At 51.2% G+C, this 20,834-nt stretch overlaps 1 protein-coding gene and 1 pseudogene across 1 annotated transcript; both read right to left on the reverse strand.

Annotated features, from left to right (window-relative positions):
- Positions 1-246: 246 nt before the first annotated feature.
- On the reverse strand, positions 247-20,757 carry GPR137C (G protein-coupled receptor 137C). The gene is made up of 7 exons (XM_002200418.7): positions 20,240-20,757; positions 13,776-13,819; positions 12,894-13,122; positions 10,586-10,735; positions 9,961-10,083; positions 9,752-9,867; positions 247-2,217 (listed from the first exon to the last, which is right to left on the reverse strand). Exons 1-7 carry the CDS (start codon positions 20,570-20,572, stop codon positions 2,067-2,069), a joined length of 1,146 nt encoding a protein of 381 aa, XP_002200454.2. The 5' UTR covers positions 20,573-20,757; the 3' UTR covers positions 247-2,066.
- On the reverse strand, positions 4,830-7,118 carry LOC121470033 (splicing factor 3A subunit 3 pseudogene; annotated as a pseudogene).
- Positions 20,758-20,834: the final 77 nt, after the last annotated feature.

Raw genomic sequence — 20,834 nt, forward strand, 5'->3', positions numbered from 1 at the left:
TTAAAAAAGTCCTTGTAACTTCTCAGCTATAAATTACTTCAGTAAAACACGGGACCGGCCCCGGGAGGAGCGGTCGGTTCGGACAAAGGAGTAAAACCCAAACGCTTGGCCAGACGCTCAGGGGTCCATCAGCAACGAGGCTCACTGCCCTGACCTGCCATCCCAAAAAATCCAGGAAGATCGTAGTGTGGGTGTGTGCTTCAGTGCAAGAGGAACAATGAGCCTGTAGCCCTTGGATTTTGTAGATTTTTAAAATTTTTTTTTTCTTTTTTTTTTTTTTTTTTGCACTACACTCCTTTCCCTCCAAAGTAAAACTTAAAGTGCTCCTAGTGCTTTGGAATTTAAGCAAGAACAGGGGCCACGAGTGTCACTTGCTGTCTTTGGAGGCTTATGGGAGCAGAAGGAAGGGTGACAGTGCCTGGCCCTTCAGCAGCTTTGCCACAAGCCAAGCAGGGATGGAGATGGAGCAGCCCGTTCCTGCCAGGAGACAGGGGAGCAGCCAGGGTGGAGCTCTGGGTCAGGGCTCAGCAAAGGCTGTGCTGAGAGTTCCCATCTGTGCCTTCTCCAAAAAGGGAGCAGGACTCGCTGCTTGTTGGGGCCAGCAGGAGGTGAGCAGGGGGAGCACAGGGACAGGGCAGTGGGACAAGTGACACCGAGCTCAGGGGCACCAGGCTGGTGAGGAGAGGATACCCCAGGGCTGGGGCTGCTCTCACAGCTCTCAGCACTGAGGCTGCCCCGGGTCCCTCCAGCTCCCAGCACAGCATTCCCTGTCCCCCAGGGTCACCCCGGGGTGGAGCAGCAGGTTAAAGGCAGTGCCAGGGTGGATTTGCCCCATGGGCAGAGCAGCTCCCTCCCTGCACCAGTGCCTTTATCCAAAGCTGCTCTGCTCATCCCCAGGGCTGGCTCAGGGACAAGCCAGGAATAACACCAAGCCTCATCTCCAAAGAGCCCAGGCTAGGTCAAACTTGGCTATTTTGGTTAAGGAAAGACAGAGGGACCTGTCCCAGCCTGACCCAGCACTCCCAGCTCTGGGGAGGGCAGAGTAAGGAGCCCAAAGAGCAGATCCCTGTGGTTTCTGCCCCGTCCTTCTGCAACAGCAACGTTCCACAGGCAGCCACACATCCCCTGCACCTCAGTGGGGACCCAGCAGTTCACATTCACTTCAGGTTAAAACTCTTGGTTATCTGCTAAATGCAATTTAATACTGAGGGGGACGAGGGGAGCCCCACTGTGGGCACCGAGGAGGGGGAGCAGGGCTGCTCCCAGCACCCAGGGGGTGCAGCAGCCCTGGATTCACACACATTCCTGCACACACACACTCCTGCTGAGCCAGCTCCAGCCTCTCCCTGCAGGGAAAAGCCAGACCTGTCCCTCTGCCACGGGCCAGCGGGGTCATCAGGAGGCAGCAGGAGCACTGAGCTCACTCAGCTCTGAGACACAGCCCAGGGAGGACAGCCCAGCAGCCAGCTGGGAGCAGCAGGCAGGACACCCCCGAGCCCCCAGGCCTCACCCAGCCCTGCCAGGTGGGAATATGGCACAGTAAACTCGAGCATCCAGCGCCGGGGGCCCTGCCCAGACAGAGCTCCCCGCTCCCAGGGAGGCAGGATGCAGAGTCCTTCAGGGAACACGTCTTTGCAGAAGACAGTGCCTCTCCCAGCTCTGGATGTGCAATTAAAACAGTAACTAGAACAGTCTCAGGCCAAGCACAGCCCGAGTGAGATTCGTTCCTTCCAAGTGTGCAGATAAAAGTGCAAATATGCATTTGATGTTTCTTTTCTAGTGAGGAAGCTCTGGTGCATTTAGCTGCCAACATCTTGAAGACCAGACCAAGAAAAAAAAAAGAAAAAAGCTTCCAGAGAGTTCAGCTTCACTTTGCTACATGGTACCTTAAAGTCACAGTTCTCTGACTTTTAACTGCCTGCAGCCCTGGGCTCAGTCCCGCGGCTGCGGCAGGTAGTGGAATGTTTGTGTCATGAGTTAGATGCTTCGGGGGGAGAGGAGGAAAAGAGGAAAACCAGGTTACAATCCTATACACGAGTGCCACTCTGGGAAGAGAGGGAGCCTCCTCAGCTCTGCGGGGCAGGGTGGGAGCTGTGCTGGTGCTGGTTGATCTCCGAGCCGCCCGCGGCGCAGAGCAAGGGCGCGCTGTCCGCAGCGCTCCCGCCGTCCGTGCCAGCCAGGGAACCGTAGCAGCCCGAGCACTGAGGGGTGGCCAAGCTGCAGGAGAGACAGAAAAAACAGACTCTGAGAGGTGGCCAAGCTGCAGGAAAAGCAGAAAATAAACAGGCGTGGATTTTTTAGGGATTAAGAATTTGGTGCCTCCAGATTTCTGCTCCGGGGGTTGAAGTTTGAAGGTGAGATATCTCCAAGGAACTTGGCTTCAATGAGGCAGCTACAAGGAGAAGAGCACCAGGTCCCACTGGTCAAAAGGAGCCAGAGCTCTGAACTGCTCACTACACCTCTGGGCAGCAAGTGAGGTGCTGTAGACAGGTGGAAGAATTATAAAAGAAAGGCCTTATGAAATTAGGCCCCGCTCTGCTAATATTACCAAAGCCGGCCTGTCATTTCTTCTAAGTGCAGCTAACAAGCAATTTGCATGTTCCCATGTGAAGCTCTTTTGAGAATCCAGAAGTTCCTTTAACACAATCTATTCTGAGGGTAAAAAACAAATGCACCTGTGTAAATAATAAGATTTGTGCCATGAGAACCCACAAAGGAAAAATGCAAACATATCTTAGAGAGAGAAAACTTGATAGACATATACAGTAACCCTTACTGATCAATGAACTGAGTTTCACTGCATTACTGACCAATTAGGTTTAACACAGTGCTGAAAGCTCCTATAAATATGAGCTCTGTGAGTAAAGAATTGGCTTTTTGCATGAAGGAAATGGAGGCTCAACTGATCAATTCCCACACATGGTGACCCCAAAGACGTGACTGATGCAAAAAAAAAGTGAAATGAGCCAAGCTGAGCACAGGAGCGGAGGGTGAGATGGGATTTAGAGATGGAATATACAAAGTCATGAAAGGGAGATTGCAGCCAGCCACGAGCACAGCTGAGGCAGCAGCAAACAGCAGCCTGCAACAAGACCAGACACAGCACGGAAAGAAATCCAAGCAGCGAGGACATAAAGCTGTGGGATCGGTGCAGAACAAGCAAAGACAGGAGCAGCCAGTGAAGCAGAACCTGGGCATGGGAGCTGCAGATGGTGTGGGATGCACAGAAATGAGCACAACTCCTGGGAGAAAGTGAGCACCAGGTAAGAACAAAATTGAGAGTTGCAGAATGCAAATCAGCCCATAAAACTGCGGGAGATACGCGGCTGAAAGGGTTGTGGAAGGTGAGGCAGCCTAAGGCTGCTGAGGAGAGAAGGGCCCAGCAACTCAAGAATGGTGGTGAGTGAACAGCCAAGAAGCAGAAAGTGTCTCCTAAGGAGTGGGGAAACAAGTCACAGAATGGAACTGGCACGTGGGAGCGGCAACTGTGCACAAACGAACCCGTCATGGAAAGAAAGCCAAACTGGGAGTTAAGAGGCAAATGTGTGGGGAAAAGGAGAGAAAGTATGATAGGTATATGTGAAATATCTACTCCCCACAGCCCCCCCAAAGTTACCAGGCTAGCCCAGATCTGCGAGGCCTTGGGGGGAAGTATTTCGGGAGCAAGGCAAAAGAGGCTCCAACCCCTGATGTGGTCCAAGATGTTTATTTCATAGAAGGAAGAGGGAAAGAGGGTGAACAAGGAAGGGACAGCACCTCATCTAGGCTCTGTACAGGAAAGGATACTTGGCTCCCAGACAATTGGCTCAAGGAAGAAAGGGTTAAACTAACATGGTCACAGCTACAGGGGTCTCTGGGGAGGGAAAAACCATTCTCCAGAGCAATCCAACATATATGCTGATAGCTTTGTCACTGTGTTGTGGGGTCCAGGGGCTGGTCCCTGATTTGGCAAATGCATTTAGTGGAGCCTGAGCCTCCACTCTTGTTCTGGGACAGTGCCTGTGTGTGCATCCCTGTGTGCAGGTGCTTGGGAGCACACAGCCCCCGTGTGGGTCATTTTCCCTTCTCTCCCAGAGCTGGACGTGGCAGTAGGGGCAGCAAGAGTCAAACCATGTGGAGAAACAAATGAAGAGCCAGGAGCCCAGAACCAGAACTTAGCTGTGCACTCTTGCAAAATGATCTCCAGGGCAACCCCCAGATGGCACGGACAGGAGGCTCAGGGCTGGCTTCGCTCTCTGAGGAGCTGTGGTGACTGCAGGTGGTGGCACTGCAGCCATCTGAGCGGGTCTCATCCTCCAGCAGAGCTCAAACTGCAGGACCAGCAGGGGCTGAAAAGGATTTTTGTAGCAAAGCTTCTTTCCTGACCCAGGGGCTCCACCAGGGCTGGGCTCCCGGGTCAGCGCTCCCCTGCAGAACTCTGAGACTCCAAAACAGAAGAGGGGAGCTGTGGGCGCTTGGTGCCTTTCTAGCATTTTCTACATTTGTCTTTTGGTGGTTTTCTCCTTACAGTGTGCAGATTTAGGGTTTGTTTTCTTGCCTTTTCCCCTCCTCTTCTTCAACAAGTATTTTAAGGGGGAGAACAGAGGTGCAGCAGTGCAGGATGGTGCCACAGAGCTTTCCCTGCCCTAGCTGGCGGTGGCACAGGGCAGCTCTGCCCTCCTCCCCCTTTTTTGGGGTGGTGCCTGCCCATCACTTGGGATTGGCTGATCTATATTTAAATGCTGCTCATCTAAAGGATCTGTTGTAGATATGGGGCAGTGTGGCAGGTTTCCCCCTGCCCTGGCATGTGGCTTGGCCGCTGAGCCTCTGCTCTGTTTTTTTGTTTTGGTTTTTTATATAAAACAACGTCTAAGGGGCTTACTAGAAAGTGACTCTATAAAGTATTCTTGAAATCTATATTCATACACATAGAAAATCCAGACAATGAAGAAGTCAGAGCTGCTGCCAGATCCTCTCTCTCTGCAGATGTGTGATCCTTCACCTGGGGACAGCTGCAGCAGCCCTTGGCACTTCAGGTCTTTGTAGGTCTTTTTATTTACCACATTCCCACTGGAATCCTCACAGCCCTCCTCTGTATCACGCTGCCACCTCTCCAAAGCCTTCTGCTGTTTCAGCTTTGCCCACAATGAGACTGCATCCTCAATCCCTGTGATGTTGGCAAAGTGTGCTGTGCTGGGAATGCCCAGGCACCGCATTCCATGGGCAAGTCTCCACTCTGCAAAGTGGCTCTGGAACGCTTTGGGCCCTCAAAGTCACCCCAAATCTCACAGTTGTAGTTGATGTTGAGACCATGGAGTTTGTACAACGAGCACAGAATGGGATTCCCATCCCAACCAAGAGGCAGATTTTTAGGGTTATAAATGGTTTCATTTTCTTCATCTTCACTCTCGCTGATCTGCTCTTCCTCCTCCTCTCTCTCCTCCCCTGTCCATGCCTGCTTATGCTGCATGTTCCCGTGGGTGAGGTGTCCTTGTTCCCAAGAACTTCCATGTGCTTATAAATCTGAGCTTCAGGAACACAAAACCTTTATTTCTTTCAGTGTCTCTCTTGCTTCCTTTTGTCTTTGGATTCTCAGCAAACAAGGAAGGATCAGGTGCTTCCAGGGATTTGCCTTTTTGCTAAAAAGCCTCTGAGCACACTCCTCCACAGTCCCAAAGCCAGCAAGGCTGCTTTTAACCTGTCCAGTCCCAGGGAGGCCAATTCCTCCCAGGAGGAGAAGGCTGAGAGCTCCAGGTGGGTGTCACGAGGGCACTGCTGGTCTCTTTCAGCCAGCCCAGGAATGTGCTGTTCTCCCACTTCTTCTCAAACTCTGAATTTTCCCAAAAAGTTCATTCTGGTCCAGTAATGGTTTCACTCGATCTCTGTAATCCTGCAAGGACTCAAGGAGCAATCCAAGATACCTCTTATATTCAGCATTTTTTCTCTCCTTGGGAATATCAAGGAGTTGGTCAAATGTGGATAAGTAAGTGATATAATCCAATTTCTCTGATGATTTCAGGTTAGATTACTTGAGGTAACAATCATGCAAATCCAAGTATTGCCTGTACCCTTCCTCATCTGTAAATTCCACCGGATTCTGAGCTTCTTCACTCAGGTTGTCTCTGGAATTCTGCAGCTCCTCAAACTAGACTGACATAGGAACACAGATCTTATTTGGGTGTTTCTGGTGAAATTCCTTAATTTGGTTGTTCCCGCTCGCTGTCACAAACCTGTCCTGCAGGGCCTGGGTGTGGTGGTCTGAGTCCATCTGGTTGTGGAGCGTGGACTTCTTGGTGAGCATCTCCTTCACCACCACGTCCTTGAGCTGCTAATAACTCCCAGGGTTATTAGCAGCAATTTATTTTAACTTCTTAACTAAGTCCTATAACCTTGAATTTTAGCTGCAGCAGTTCTTTAAAGTTTAGATATGATTAGATCATAAATAAAGTGTAGAATACTACCTGACAGCCTGTGGGTCAGGGTGATGGCTCAGCCCTCCTGCAGTGCCAGCTGCACTTCTGCTGGAGCAGGATCCTGCACAAGGGGGGAGTTTTCCTCTGAAGGTCCACTGGTGGCATAGAAAGGTCTGCTCTTCCTCTGGGAATGCAGTGGAAAAAGCCAGCCTGTGGTGTTCCAAGTCTCAGATTATATCCAGATAAGAATGCTTGGCTCCTCCCCCTGGGTGGAGCATCTCACAACGGGATGGTGGAATTTTTATCAGCCATGCAGGGACACTCAATGGCCCACGAACAGAAGAGATCTCCTAGAGGGAGGATTGGTTGTGGGAGAGATAAAGAAAACTGTCCTAGCTGGTTTTAACAGCTGGCCCATTAACAGAAGCCATCCCCACAGAGTTATGAGGGATGGGTCATGGAAGAGATAAAGAACACTCCCCAACCTGGTTTTAACAGATGGGGATAGAATACATCTGGTTACATCTTGCACTGTAATCTAAGACAGTTAAATATTGCCCTTCTACATTGTAAGATATAAAGCTGTTTTCTTTTAAGATGACTAAAACAGCTGCAATGAAACACTGATAAACACTTATTTGTGGATAAAGAAGACACAGTGTGTTCACCCTTGATTTTGTTGAAGATTCTATTGCTCCTTACAATCTCTGCTGTTTTATCTTCCATAGATAACACAGAAGAGTCAGCTGTGATTCTACATTATGGCTGTTGTTGATTGTAAGCTGTTTTAGTGCTTTCCTTTGGTACATTTTACTGTCACAGGTACATGACTGGTTTAGAAAGGTGCTATCTCAACTTCCTAAGAGGGTTACCACTGGTATATTGATTACAGGATGTGAATTTACTGATTTTATCAAAGGCATCATTCATAAGATGTTATTACTGTATTTATAGCCAGCTTCTTATATGCTTTAACATCTCTTTGTGTAATTATATAAAAGACACATGTCCTTTCAGGATCTTTCTTTTTTGTTCCCTAGCTGCTTATGCATCTCTTAGACCAGCTGAGCTCTCTGGCTAGTCCCTGCACTGGCTCTGTGGTTTGACCCAATGCTGCATCATAATTTTAAGTATTTTTCAGAGTTCCAAGAAAAGATATTTGAGCTTCATTGAAAGCCTCCTCTGAACTGCTGGTCTTGGGATTTTCCCCAGTTATTACAGAAGCACTCCAGCAGTTTGCTGTGTTTGAAGCACCTCTATCCTGAAGGAAACTTTGTAGGGATCCAACTACTAGATGGCTTGGCTAGTCTTTAACCCCAAGGCCTTTACTCATAACTGCTATTCTGAAGAGCCTTGTTTTAAAATGTGTTTAAGGAATTCCCTCCCAGATGGAGCCTGGGCTGTGGCCAGGCCTTAGCTCTACCTGGATGGAGAATTTGTCAATAAACCCAATGTTTTCTGCATCAAAACTAGATTCAGGTCACTTTGACTTGGCAATTTGACCTTTTATATATGACAGCTGAACCTATCTTTAGAGTGAGCTTGGGAATTATTATCTGGAAATAATTATCCAAGGCCTCACTAAATTGAGGTTTGTCAGCTGTTTGCAGACTCTGGGATGATGGTACAGTATTTCAGACATTCCTAATTACCTAATTTCACATGTATTATTTATTATGTGTATTATCTGAAGTAGTCTTAATTGTTGTACCTGACTTATTCCTGATTGCAGTCAGTTTCTTGTTCACTACATGTATTGTTTCACCTTGATGTTTCCTCACGCTTACAGCCAAAGACATGCATCTCATTTTACAAAAACAAAAAGGAGAATTTAGTACTTTAAGACCATCCAAATAATGTAATATGTACATTAGAAATTTAGACAACAAATGATTTTGAATAATGCAATATTTACAGTAGAAATTTGAAAAAGAGATTATCAAATCTAAATCCCAATTGACTGTGCCTCAATTAGCAAAGCCTAATTGATTCATTGACTTCAAGAGAGGGCGTGCTTGTGTTTTATCAGCAGCAGGTTCGAAGTGGTCACCTGTTTGTTTGATCAGACACCGATCACCTCAGCTAATGGACTTTCTCCTGAGTCTCAACTATTTGGACTTTAAAACAATGGTCAGTTATTTCCACTTCCCTAAGAGACATTGGACATTATTGTTTTCTCATGCTGCAAAACCCTGTGTCAATGACAAGATAGAATTTGCTACGTTTTGTTGATTGTAATCGGTCCTTTATGCATCTTATCACATATCTAACAGATAACCAGTGATAACCTTAATGAGATAATACCCTCACAAGAGTAAGCTGTTTTAACATCAGAACAGAGCCTTTTTTAAATTAATGAAAAGGGTGAGATGTCCTAGACAGGTAGAAGAATTATAACAGAAAGGCTTTATGAAATCAAATTGCCAAAGCTGGCCTGTCATTTCTTCTAAGTGCAGCTAACAAGCAATTTGCATGTTCCCATGTGAAGCTATTTTGAGAATCCAGAAGTTCCTTTAACACAACAATCTATTCTGAGGGTGAAAAACAAATGCACCTGTGTAAATAATAAGATTTGTGCCATGAGAACCCACAAATGAAAAATGTAAACATAACTAGAGAGAGAAAACTTGATAGACATCTACAGCAACCCTTACTGATCAATGAACTGAGCTTCACTGCATTACTGACCAATTAGGTTTAACACAGTGCTTTCTGATATTTCCTACAAACATGGACTTTTTGAATAAAGAATTGGCTTTCTGCATGAAGGAAATGGAGGCTCAGCTGATTTATTCCAACAGGGACTTGGAAGCAAAGTGGAAAGGAAGGAAAGTGTTGCAGGCCAAGTTGGACTGAGCTTGGAGCAGCCTGGGATACAGAAAGTGTCCCTGCCCATGGCAGGGGGTGGAACAAGATGGGCTTTAAGGTCCCTTCCAGCCCTAACTATTCCATGATTCCATGCTGACAGGCCTACCAGAATGCCTCCTAAGAGTTTTGCTGGGGATACCTGACCATTCTCCCCACACCAGCACTGCCTGCAGAGCTTTGTCCCCACTACCTTCCAGAACTTCAGCAGCTCTCACTCCTCAGTGAAGAAATCCCTCTGGAGATCATTTCAGAGCCCTCTGAAAAGGATCCCAGCCCTCCTGTCCTGCAATCTCCACCTGTGAGCACCATCCACCTCTGAGCTGCTCACTTCTGCCCAATAAAAACAGCTCCTTGCGAGCTGCACAGGGGAACAAAAGCCCCATCTACCTTGCCCAAGCTGCCTCTTCCACCAAAGCTTTTCCTAGAGCAGAAGCCAGGATCTCTGTTGCTGCCCCAGAGGGCAGCAGAGCAGCAGCACAAGCCTTCCTTACCCTCCTTCCCTGGCCCCGAGCCGTGACAAGTCATCGTCGCTGTCGTAGCGCCTGGGATTGTCAAAGAAATAGGCCCTGGAGCTGTAGCTGTGGCTGTTGACCATCCCTGCTGGAGTCTGCCAAGGAAAAAAGAGTTAGGCCAGAAGCAAAACATTCCCAAAAGTCACTTCAGGCATCCTCCCAGCACAGGGGGACTTGCTCAGGCCTACCAGGTTCTGGCTCAGTCTCTGAGCGCGGAAGAACAGCACCACGAAGGTGGTTGGCACCAGCTCCCAGAGGAACAGGACCACTCCAAACACCACGTACTCCTCGCTGCTCACCTCCACGTGCACCTGTGGGCACAAGGCAGAGGGGTCTCTGTCATCCCAGCCACCCACAGAGCTCCCAAACGCTGGAACTGGGAGTGCAGAGAAACCTTTCCAAAGGCAGGAGTCCCCAAAGCAGCACAGTGACCTTCACCTGGCTGCTGGTTCTGCTCAGAGGGTGCTACCAGGGCACTGGGAGCTCACTGCCACACCACTGACTGTCCCTCACACACAGCCATGCCTGATTAAGCATTGCTGTTCTGCTCTAGTTGAGCTGTCCCTCCTCTCCCTCAAAAGAAAGAGTTGGCAGGCTGAAAGGGAAGAGCACAACAGGGAATCCTTCCTGAAGAAGTGGCTGGAGAGAGGAGGACTCAGGTTTGCTGGGTGGAGAGAGCCAGCAGGCAGAAAGGCAGCTCATGTGGGGGTTCAGCTACCCAGACACCCCCCAGAGCTCCCTGTTCACCCTCACAGGGTGAGGAGTGACTGCATTTCACTTCACTGGGTCTGGACTGGGGGGTCACACACTCACCTTGTCTGAAAGGTTGTCCCAGCCATAGTTAAAAGGACCAGGAACATTGTCTGGCGATATGGCCACAGCTACCAGGTTATAGCAAGCCCTTGAGGAATACAGGAGGGCCACTACAGATCCCACCAGAATAGCCTGGCAGACAGATGTTCCCTGGGACAGGAAGAAATAAAGAGAGTTTTAATACAGAGCTGTGATGTTCTTCCCTGTTCCCTTTAATGCATGAGCAGCTGTGCAGGCAAGAATGACCCAGAACATTTGTATGTTGTTGCTAAAATATTCAGAGCTGGCTAAGAGCTTCCTCATGTGATGAGTTCATTGCAGGAGCCACACAGCCAGAGCTGCCTGGGAGCAGGGAAGGATCTGAGGCACTGTCCCTGGCAGGACTTTGGCAGCCAGCTCCAAACTGTGGGGTCCAGGGAGATGCTGACCCAGAGCCTGAACCCCAGTACCTGGAGGGAGCCCACAGGAAAGATGGAAAGAGACCATTTCCAAAGGGAATGGCTTCAAACAGACAGAGGGCAGGGTTAGGTGGGATATTGGGAGTAAAGTCTTGGTTGTGAGGGAACTGAGGCCCTGGCACAGGTTCCCAGAGAAGCTGTACCTGCCTCTGGATCCCTGGAAGTGTCCAAGGCCAGGCTGGATGGGCTTGGATCAACCTGATCTAGTTAAAGGAAACCCATGGCAGGGGGTTGGATCTGGATGGGATTTAAGATCTCTTCTAACTCAAATCACTCAGGAATGTTGAGACAAACCAGGTTTTGTTAAATCCATCCATGAATCCCTTTAATGGCTGCTGGGAGGCAGCAAGTCACACTGAAGGACAAACACCCTTCAGCACCTGAGCTACCTTTGTGTTTAAGCAGAGAATCTGCTGAGGAAGCTCATCCCACTGGTCTGCTCCACATCCCAGCTCTATTTTCCTAGATCTGGAGCTCAGGACAGTGTCTTGAGAGCATCAGCAGGAGAGGTGCCAAGAGACAAGTGACAGCCCTGCTGCCACTGGAAGCTGAGCCTGTGCTGCTCAGGCCAGCACAACGAGGCACAAAGGCTGCTGAAGCAGATCTCCAACTCACAAGGACCCCAGGACAGGAGCTGGCTGCAGTCTAGCCTCCTTCCCACAGCCCCAACGTTCCCACCTTCAGTGTGGAGGCAGCAGCCCCCAGCCCTGATGTGTGCCTTTGAGTTCAGGGGCAGGACAACCTCCTGGGGCATCTGTGTAACATTTCTGCTCATCCTCAGCCTGTTTCTGCAGCAATTTCCCAAACACAACATCAGAGGATGCCCCCAAGGCAGGGGAGGGAGGCAGAGACCTTCAGCAGGCAGCCAGGGTGAGTATCCAAGTGGAGAGCAGAGGCTTCCCTGGAGCATGTTGTACACAGCCCAGGGGTAGCCTCGGGTGTGTGAGGAGAGGAAGTTCCTGCACTGGGGAACTGGGTGAGTTAATGAGTGTCCAGAGCCAGTCAGAGCTGGACACCAGGCCCAGGCCTGCAGGGATGTGAGCAGCTTCTCTGCCCCTGCCTCCCTGCAGAGCTGGATGCAACCTGCAGCCTCTGGACAGCTGTCACAGGAGCCAGGCAGGACACCAGACCCAGCCCACACATCCTACATTCCAGGAAACCATTCCTGCTGCTTAAGGAGCCAGACATCTCCAGAAAGCCTCAGCTTCAGCTAGCTATGCTCAGGTGCTCTCTAGGTTTTTCCTCTAGGTGTTTCCAGGCACTCAAGTGGACACTGATTGCAGCCTCCTGCCACACTGCTGGTGGCTTTTCCACTTCCCTATCTGCTGGGAAAGAGCTGTGTGTGTTCAGACCCCCACCCATCCCGCTTTGGGACAGGACCTACAGCAACTTCTGCTCCCATTCCAAAATGCTTATCTCATCCAGGACATCTCATCCTACCCAAGCAGAGTCCAGCTAAAGCTGCATTTCTGGGGGATCCCCTTTGCAGGGAATCGTGAAACACCTGCTTCAGGTAAAACACACAGCAAAAACTGCATCTGCTGCTCTGAGAGAACCCTCTCCTCAAGGCAAACCGGAATTTTTCTATGCCTGAAAAGCAGTAGCAGCTCATAAATCTGTTATGCCAAAGCTGCAGACAAAGTATTCCCCTAAAACATGCAGGAAACATCACTCCCACAGCAGGAGCATGCACTTTGTGAAAAGGAGGAATCCAAGAGTTGCCACCTCCACACTGGAAGGAGAATTTGAGCAAGAGCAGCTCGGGTGCCACCAGGCCAGTGCTGCCCTTAGTGAGCAGACCCAAATCCAGCTGAGCAGTCCCAGTGGGAATTCCCAAGGCATTCACCCACCTTGGACTCGAGGTAGACGTTGGCTGAAGACATCTTTCCCAGTTTGCACATGCAGCAGGCCAGGGAGATGGCACAGAGGATGAAGAGGCTGTCGTTGAGCAGAGCCCGGGCTAGGACCGTCCACCTCAGCTGCTTCTCCGGGACCTCGCCGTGGATCAGCATTGCACAGGTTAAATTCACAACCAGGAACAGGAGGCTGGTGAGGATGGAGCCCAGGTACAACAGGACCCTGGAGAGATGGTGAGGGGAAAAATGGTCAGTGAGACAAGGCCAGGTTCATTCTGCACCTCCCTCCTGTCTCAGCAGAGCCTCCCAGTGCTCGGCTTGCTGGGAAGTTCAGGCATTCCAGCAAATTTCAGGGGTTGTATTGGCAGCCCAAGGCTGCAGAGGATTTGTTGGAGCTGCTCTCATAACACATGAGCAGCGTAAGCAGTCATGAGTTACAAGACTCATCTTCTGACAGTCAGGTTCTTATCTTGCAGATTTTAAGTGTTGCTCCAGCTCTGCATTAACTCCAGTCAATAAGCCATGAGTCATCACAACCACTGCAACTCCTTTATTGAGAGCCACTGGAGCTTGCATTTTCCACCCTGGGTTTCCCTGGGAAGCACCTGGGCTGCACAAACCTGGGGCTCACCCATTGCTCAAGCCTTGTTCTGCAGGTATTTCCTGGGCTGGGACAGCTCAGAGTGCCCCTAAGAGACCACCCAGGGGAACTGGGATGCTTGAGCTCTCCTGGCACACCTAAAGCTCCCAGTTCTGCTCCAAGGTGCAACTCTGCTCCTTTCTCAGAGCACAGGTATGGAATTAGAGCTCTGTTCAGCTTCTGGCCAGTTCCCCTGGGATCAGCTTTGAAGGGAAGGTCAGGACAGCAGCACTTACTTGTACTTGTTGAATTCAGCTGCACATTTCACTTTGAATATGACCTGGAGGAAAGATTTGCACAGGGTTACTTCAAACAGCCTACAGTTTCCTTTCAACTTTGTCAAGGGATACCCAGCTGGATTCTAATTTCCCTGTTTATCTCCAAGGAATCTGGATTATTTATTAGCACCAAGCCTTGCTCTGGACCCAAAAGAATGGTACTTTTTCCTTGTACAAGCCCAACTCAAATACATGTTCCAAACAACCATAAACGTATTTAACACCCCATTTGTGACAAGCACTTTAACAGCACACCTTGAAGATTTAAAGAAAAGAAGGTAGTTTATCACTTTAAAGTCCTTCAAAAACCCATCTCCTTTTCCTAATGTTTTGGGCTGTTTTAGGACCTCAGCCATGCTGGATTTCCATGTGAGAGGAGCAGGGACAGTTTAGGAAGGTGCAGATACTCCCAAGTCACAGCTCAGGTGTGAATTCCTGCTGCAAAGGCACAGGGAACCTGTGCTCACACTGCTCAGGAACTGGGTTGTGTCCACCTCCAGGTTCAGACCCCACCAGGAAGGATCCCAGAGCTGGAGTCACATTCAGCCACAGGCAAAGCTCATGTCCTGATTGGAGACTTTGAAGGAACTTGGGAAGAGGCACAGACACATCCAGAGCGATCCCACCTGTACCTGTGGGATCACTGCACAGGTGTGGAGGTTCAGTTTCTGTTCTCCCACAAGGAGCCTTCCCTGTCAGCAGTGAAGGATCACTCATCTCCTCCCAAGCATCCTTGGACAGCTTTTATCCTGGTGGGATTCCTTGGCTCCTGCTTCCAAGTCAGCACAGAGGTAGAAATGGCACAGGAGCTTCAGGAATCAGGCTGCTGCCAAGGGGGTTTCCAGAGACATTTCAGGACCTGAGGGTTGTCTGAGCCACTGCAGTGGTTCCAAGCATTTCAAAGGATGTTGGACAGCTTCAGTGATTCTCTTCCAAGAGCCACTTCCACTGCCTGGCTCCTCTTCCCGAGGCTGAGGAAGGATGAGCTTAACTTGGTGAGGAATGAGACGTGGTTCTTCAGCAGAGGGAGGTATCCAGCCTCTGGAAAGCTCTCTGCCCCCTTGTCCTGGCACACAGAAGCACAGGAGTGTGGCACAATCCACTCTGAGCCCTAAAATTCACCTCAGCTACAAGAAACTGGGCCTTGGAAGGGCCACGTGGTGACACCAAAACAGAAATATCCCTGAATCCTCCCTTGTTTGCCGTGGGTGACATTCAGGCATTCTGGGAGTGCCATGGAATCACTGAATCACTGAGGTTGGAAAAGCCCTTCAAGGTCACCAAGTCCAATCCAGCACCACCACATTCACCACTAAACCATGCCCTGAAGTGCCACATCACGAGTTTTTTGAACACTTCCAGGGCTGGGGACTCCACCACTGTCTTGAACAGCCTGTTCCAACACCTCACCACCCTTTCAGTGAAGATTTTTTTCCTAACATCCAGTTAGGATCTAAATATTCCCTGGCACAACTCGAGGCTGTTTCCTCTTGTCCTGTCAAAACAGGCATTGGTGACATCCAGCTGGGAAACTCCTGGTTCAGCACCCCTTCCAGCAGCATGGAAATCCACTGAGGAAGCTGTTAGGACTCCATCTGTACCCTCAGCCTCTGAACAGCCCTGCAGAGTCCCTGGCTTGTATTCCAGCTGGGAATGTCGTGTTCTCAGCTGAGAACAGCCCCTCAGCTGAGCAGGGAAGTGCCCCTGGCTCGCAGGAAGATGCTGCTTTGGGCAGGACACTCTTCCCAAAGCCTCCCCTGCAGCCCCAGGGATGAAGGCACACAAAGCTGAGTCAGGGTGATGAGTGCAACAGCAATTTGAGCCTCATGCTTGGCCCACTGCCACGGAAAGCAGAGGGAGACCACAGCTCCAGCCCTACATTTATGAGCCCCTGGATAGTTATTCCTAAAACTTCAGGAAGGGAACAGCCACCACTGCTTTGGTTATTAAGGCTGATAAGCTATCTGAAGGTTGATTTTCCTTCCCAGGGACTGGGTCAGGAGGTGCCACCAGCAGTGTGCACAGGGTGTCTCTGGGCTCTTATCCTTGAGACGAGCTCTGAGCCTCCTGCATGGGGCTCAGAGCCCAAGGACAGCTCAGGCAGAGGGTTCTGCTGGGAAAAATCCAGCACAGAGAGCTCAGGAGCAATCCTCTTCTTCAGAAAAACAGGAAAAATAGACCCCTGTGCTTCAGCAGGTGCATTAGGCCAAGCTGTGAGCAGCAATCCTTGCAAACTGAATGGTTCCTTCAAACCTGAGCTGAGCCCAGCTCCAGAAATCAAGCATGAAAACAGAGAACAGAGGTCTCAGCAGCACTGGGAACATTTACTCTGAACAAGTCTTTTACAGCAGTTTGGAATACTCAGGTGCCTTTCCAGAGCCATGGATCCCTTGAGCACTCCACATCAGCCAGAAGGTGAGGCTGAAATGAGCTACAGACCCCTCCAGCTCTGATGCTGGAGGCTTTTGGGTTTGTGATGAGTGGATTTATTCCATAAAAGTGATTTCCTTGCCCACATCACAGCCCAGAGAGTCCCCAGGGGTGTGTTCAAGAGACACACTCACCCTTAGAAGGTGCACTGGAGGTGTCACAGCTGCTGAGGGAAGAAAAGTGACACGTCCCAGCTCCCACAGATGAATCCAAGGACCACTCCCAGTGCCTGCACAAGGCAGGATCCTAACCCTAACAAACAAAGTGAAGACAAACCTCCCCCAGGGTGGATGCTCTCTCCATGCCTGTCTCCAGTGCAGTTGGAGCAGGAAGGGATGAAAGGGGCTGATGTTGTCTCCTCAGATGGAACACTAAGAGCAGCCCAGGCAAGGTGAAGGGCTCTGGCACACCATCAGCCCCACCCCTGTGCCAGCTGCTGATTCCCAGGACAACCAGCAGTGCCAGGGGCTCAAGAAGGTCTTTAAGATCAAGGTTGTTGTGGATGCATTTCACAGAATCATTTGGCTCAGAGAACACCTCCAAGGCCATCAGGTCCAAGCTGTGCCTGATTCCCACCTTGTCACAAGCCCAGAGCACTGAGTGCCACCTCCAGAGGATCCTTGGACATCTCCAGGGATGGGGACTTCAAACCTCCCTGGCAACCCTTTCCATGGAGAAATTTTCACTAATACCCAATATAAACCCGCCCTGGCACAGCTTGAGGCTATTTCCTCCTGTCTCTGATCCCTTGGGAGCAGAGCTCAAGCACCCCAGGCTGTCTCCTCCTGCCAGGAGCTGTGCAGAGCCAGAAAGTCCCCCCTGAGCCTCCTTTTCTCCAGGCTACATACCCTGAGCTCCTTCCATAGATTTCCATTTCCATGTACCACGCTCCTGAGAAAGTCCTGGGCAAAAGCAGAAGTGGCAGACTCTTGGGAAAGGTGGCATTGTTCAAGCAGCTGGCAGCACAGGAGCTATTCCAAAGGCAAGGCAAAGGAGCATCCTAGGATGGACATCAGAGCTATTGAGGCAAGCCTGGGAGTGGATCTGAGGAATTCTGACCTGATGGACTGTGAACTCCAGATTCCTGGGAAAAGGCTCCTTCTGGTACAAGCTGAAGTAGAAAGGAAGAAATGCTCCCATGCTAAAGGGATGTTCCAGGTGGAAAAACTATCCCAAGGGAGCCTACAAGAGAGCTGGAGAGGACAAGAGCATGGAATGAAAGGACACAGGGAATGGCTTCCCACTGCCAGGGGGCAGGGATGGATGGGATATTGGGAAGGAATTCCTGGCTGGGAGGATGGGGAGGGGCTGGCACAGGGTGCCCAGAGAAGCTGTGGCTGCCCCTGGATCCCTGGAAGTGTCCAAGGCCAGGCTGGAGCAAGCTGGGACAGTGGAAAATGTCTCTGCCCATGGGGTGGCACTGGCTGAGCTTTAAGGTCTCTTCCAACCCAAACCATTCTGGGCCTCTATGAAACAGAAACACACATCCCACACTCGTTCTGCCAGGTCTCTGCACCCCCTCGGGAATCTCAGGGACCAAGATGGGATAGGAAGAGGACAACCTGTCCCCACAGAAAGGAGGAACACCAGGCAGTTTAGCAAATTTGAATTTCAGCCCTGAAACAGCCTGGAGTGTTAAGTAATGCCAGTTCTCCATGGCTATCTGTTTCCTGGAGCTTCTTCCCCACCACCCTTCCATCCTCAGCCTCTGTGCTGCCTGAGGAGCTCTGTGAATCGAGCAAGAACAGCTCAAATATCAGCACAGGCCATTTTCTTGCCCAGATGCCATTTCTCCAGCATCTCCACAAAGGAGGCTCTGTGTACAGGGACAATGAGCCAGGCCCTCAGCACAGCAGCAGCCCAGTGCTTTTATGTGAGGACATCTCAGATCAGGATGCCACCCCCAGGGCAGCAGAAGCTCAGTGTCCTTCCACAGGCTGCTGCCAAGTGGCCCTTAAAAACTGGGAATGGATGAGTATGTCCTGCTGGAGTCACACCAGCAAACACACCAGCCACCTCTAGATCATGGGAGCCAGAAAAGCTCCAGAGGCTTTCCATTTTTTTCTCCAAACCTCTGGAGCTTCACCACTGAGATCTCCCAAAAACCCCACAGAGTGATGGACACCCCTCCTGGTTGTTCCAGGGAAGTGTCAGGCCCTCCCTGGAGCTAAGCAAGCAGACCCATTTTTATAAGTCACTTTATCCTTCCCCACTCCAGATTCAGAGCTCTTATTTCCTCAGACAGGATTTCCCTTGGCTCTAGGTCTTCAAGGAGAAAGAAGTGGGATATAGGCAGAGTTCACTGAAAAACAGATATTGTGGGAGGAGGAGAAGCCTGGGAATCTATTTGGATTTACTCTAAGAGGACCTTTAAACAAGCCTGCAGAGAGGCAAATCTGCTGTCAAATCCAGTGACCTAGAGGAAAACAGAAATCCAGCCACTCTGTGGAGCAGAGCACAGAATCCCTGCTTTTCAAGGGACACCAATCCCTCCTGGCTGGAGCAACTGGGAGGTCAGGCTCCCTTAATCAGACAAGATGGATTTGTGCACTCTATGCACCATTTGTTATCCCACTGCCACACCATCAACACCACCTTTTGCAACAGGCAGCTCACCCCCAAAGCCTCCAGGTGTTTACTGGGGGGCAAGAGAGGGGAAAAAGAACCAGAACAGCAGAACAACCCCACTGCTCCGAGTATCACGTGAATGTTGGTGTCCTGGGGAAAATGAAATCATAACTCCCGTGGGTGACACATGGGAGCGATTTCTGTGTGCTAGCGATTCCTTTGTGAGGCTGGGGAACAGCTGAGAGCTGCAGAGCAAAGAATCCCAACAACAACAACAAAGCTGGAAGGAAAAAGTGGTGACTTGTTTCATAAATAGGCAGCGAACTGGGAGGCAGGCGAGCAAAGGGCTGCTCAAGAGAAACTGGAGCAGAAACAAAATATTCAGGAGGAGGATGGGGAGGGGAGAGCCAGGGCTTTAGGGGATAAAGGCGAGTGGAAGGACTAAGGAAAGGAGGCTAAAAATCACCACATGAGTGATGAGAAAGCCAGAAAAGCAGGGACACAGCTCGGTGACAATAACGAGCGGCTCCGCACTGTCCCAGCAGCGATGCTGGCGCTGGGAAGGGGCCCCCCTGGGCTGTTGTGTGAGGGATCTCGGGGTTTTTTTGTCAGACAAGCTGCGGAACAACAAGCCGGGTTCGATGGAGGGAAGGAGGGAGCGCAGCAACAATAGCAGAAGAGGCTCTGGATGGTGACGTAATGGTTGGCATCACTCCAGGCCAGAGCAGCCCCTGCTGCTGCCACTTTCTGGTCCTCTTTGCACAAGGGGAATCAATTAAAAAAAATTAAAAAAGATGCAAAACAGTCCCTCAAGTGACGCCCCCCCCCCCAGCCCCACAAACACCCCGCCGTGGGTCAGGGTTGCAAAGAGGAAAACCCTACCTGGGAGCAGGGCATCTCCCAAATCCCAAATTCAGGGCATGTGGCTGTCCCCCCACGATGCGGGGTGTGCACTCAGGGTACACCCCGCACCCCAAATTCCCTGATGCTGGGATTCTGGGCGCACTTTTAGCTCACACCATCCACCCCCAAACCCCACCCCGCCCCCCAAGCTTGGATTCAGGGCACAATCCCTGCGCTTCTCCCCAAGCCTGGATTCAGGACACAACCCCTGCATCCCCCCCAGCACAGCCTGTCCCAAAGCCTGCAGCGAGGGCTGGATTCAGGGCACAATCCCACAATCCTTCCCAGGCAGGATTCGGGGCACATCCCTGCATCCCCTCAGGCTGTCCCAAAGCCAAACCCCAGGGCACAGCCCGGGCATCACCTCCCACCCTCACCTGGGCGCTCCCATTCCCAAAGAATCGGCTCCAGGGCGCTCCAACTTTGGAGAGAGGCGGCTGAAGAGGAGCTTCCAGCCCCGGCGTCCCGCAGGGTTGCAAAAAGGAATTTTGGAGGGGTTTTGCCCAAAAGGCAAAACTTACCTCGGCGAAATAGAGGTTGAGGAGGCAGAGGCTGGAGAAGAGGAGGCAGCCGGGCAGGCAGTAGAGGAGCCAGTGGGCGAAGGGCTGCTGGAGGCGGAGGGCCTGCAGGGAGTTCTGCAGGTAGAAGGAGAACAGGGTGGTCCTGAGGGCTGCCCAGAGCAGGCAGAGGAAGAGGCAGAGCGTGTGGTAACTCAGCCGCCGCTCGCGGTAGTAGAGCAGCAGCCAGAGCTGCAGGTAGGCGAAGAGGAAGAGCGCGGCGTAGAGAGCCGTGTGGAGCACGGTGAGCCCCAGCTCCACGGCGTAGGGCACGGCCGCCCCCTCAGCGACGGCCATGGGGCAGCGGGAGGCACCGACCCCCTCCCTGCCTTCCCTCAGCCCCGGCTGGACACCCCCATGCAACAAAGGGGAGCCCCCTTCTCTTTTCTCCTTATCCTCCTTCTCCTCCCGCCCGCCCCGCTGCGCCGCCCGCCCGCCCGCCGCCAAACAACTCCGCGCCGGGGCCAGCCGGCTGAGCCCGCTGATTTGAGGGGCGGCGGCGCGCGCTTCCCATTGGCCGCCCGCCGGCCACGCCCCCCGCCGCGCCCACCCGCCGCGC

Source organism: Taeniopygia guttata, chromosome 5, assembly GCF_048771995.1.
Source record: "Taeniopygia guttata chromosome 5, bTaeGut7.mat, whole genome shotgun sequence".
Lineage (NCBI taxonomy): Eukaryota > Metazoa > Chordata > Aves > Passeriformes > Estrildidae > Taeniopygia > Taeniopygia guttata.

Excerpts from the sequence above, each read along its gene's own strand:
- GPR137C (XM_002200418.7), bottom strand. The coding sequence starts at position 20,572 with ATGGCCGTCGCTGAGGGGGCGGCCGTGCCCTACGCCGTGGAGCTGGGG. Across the intron at positions 10,736-12,893 it reads ACGTCTACCTCGAGTCCAAG|GGAACATCTGTCTGCCAGGC; the intron begins GTGGGTGAATGC and ends TTCCTGTCCCAG. Across the intron at positions 2,218-9,751 it reads CTCGGGGCCAGGGAAGGAGG|CTTGGCCACCCCTCAGTGCT; the intron begins GTAAGGAAGGCT and ends TCTCTCCTGCAG.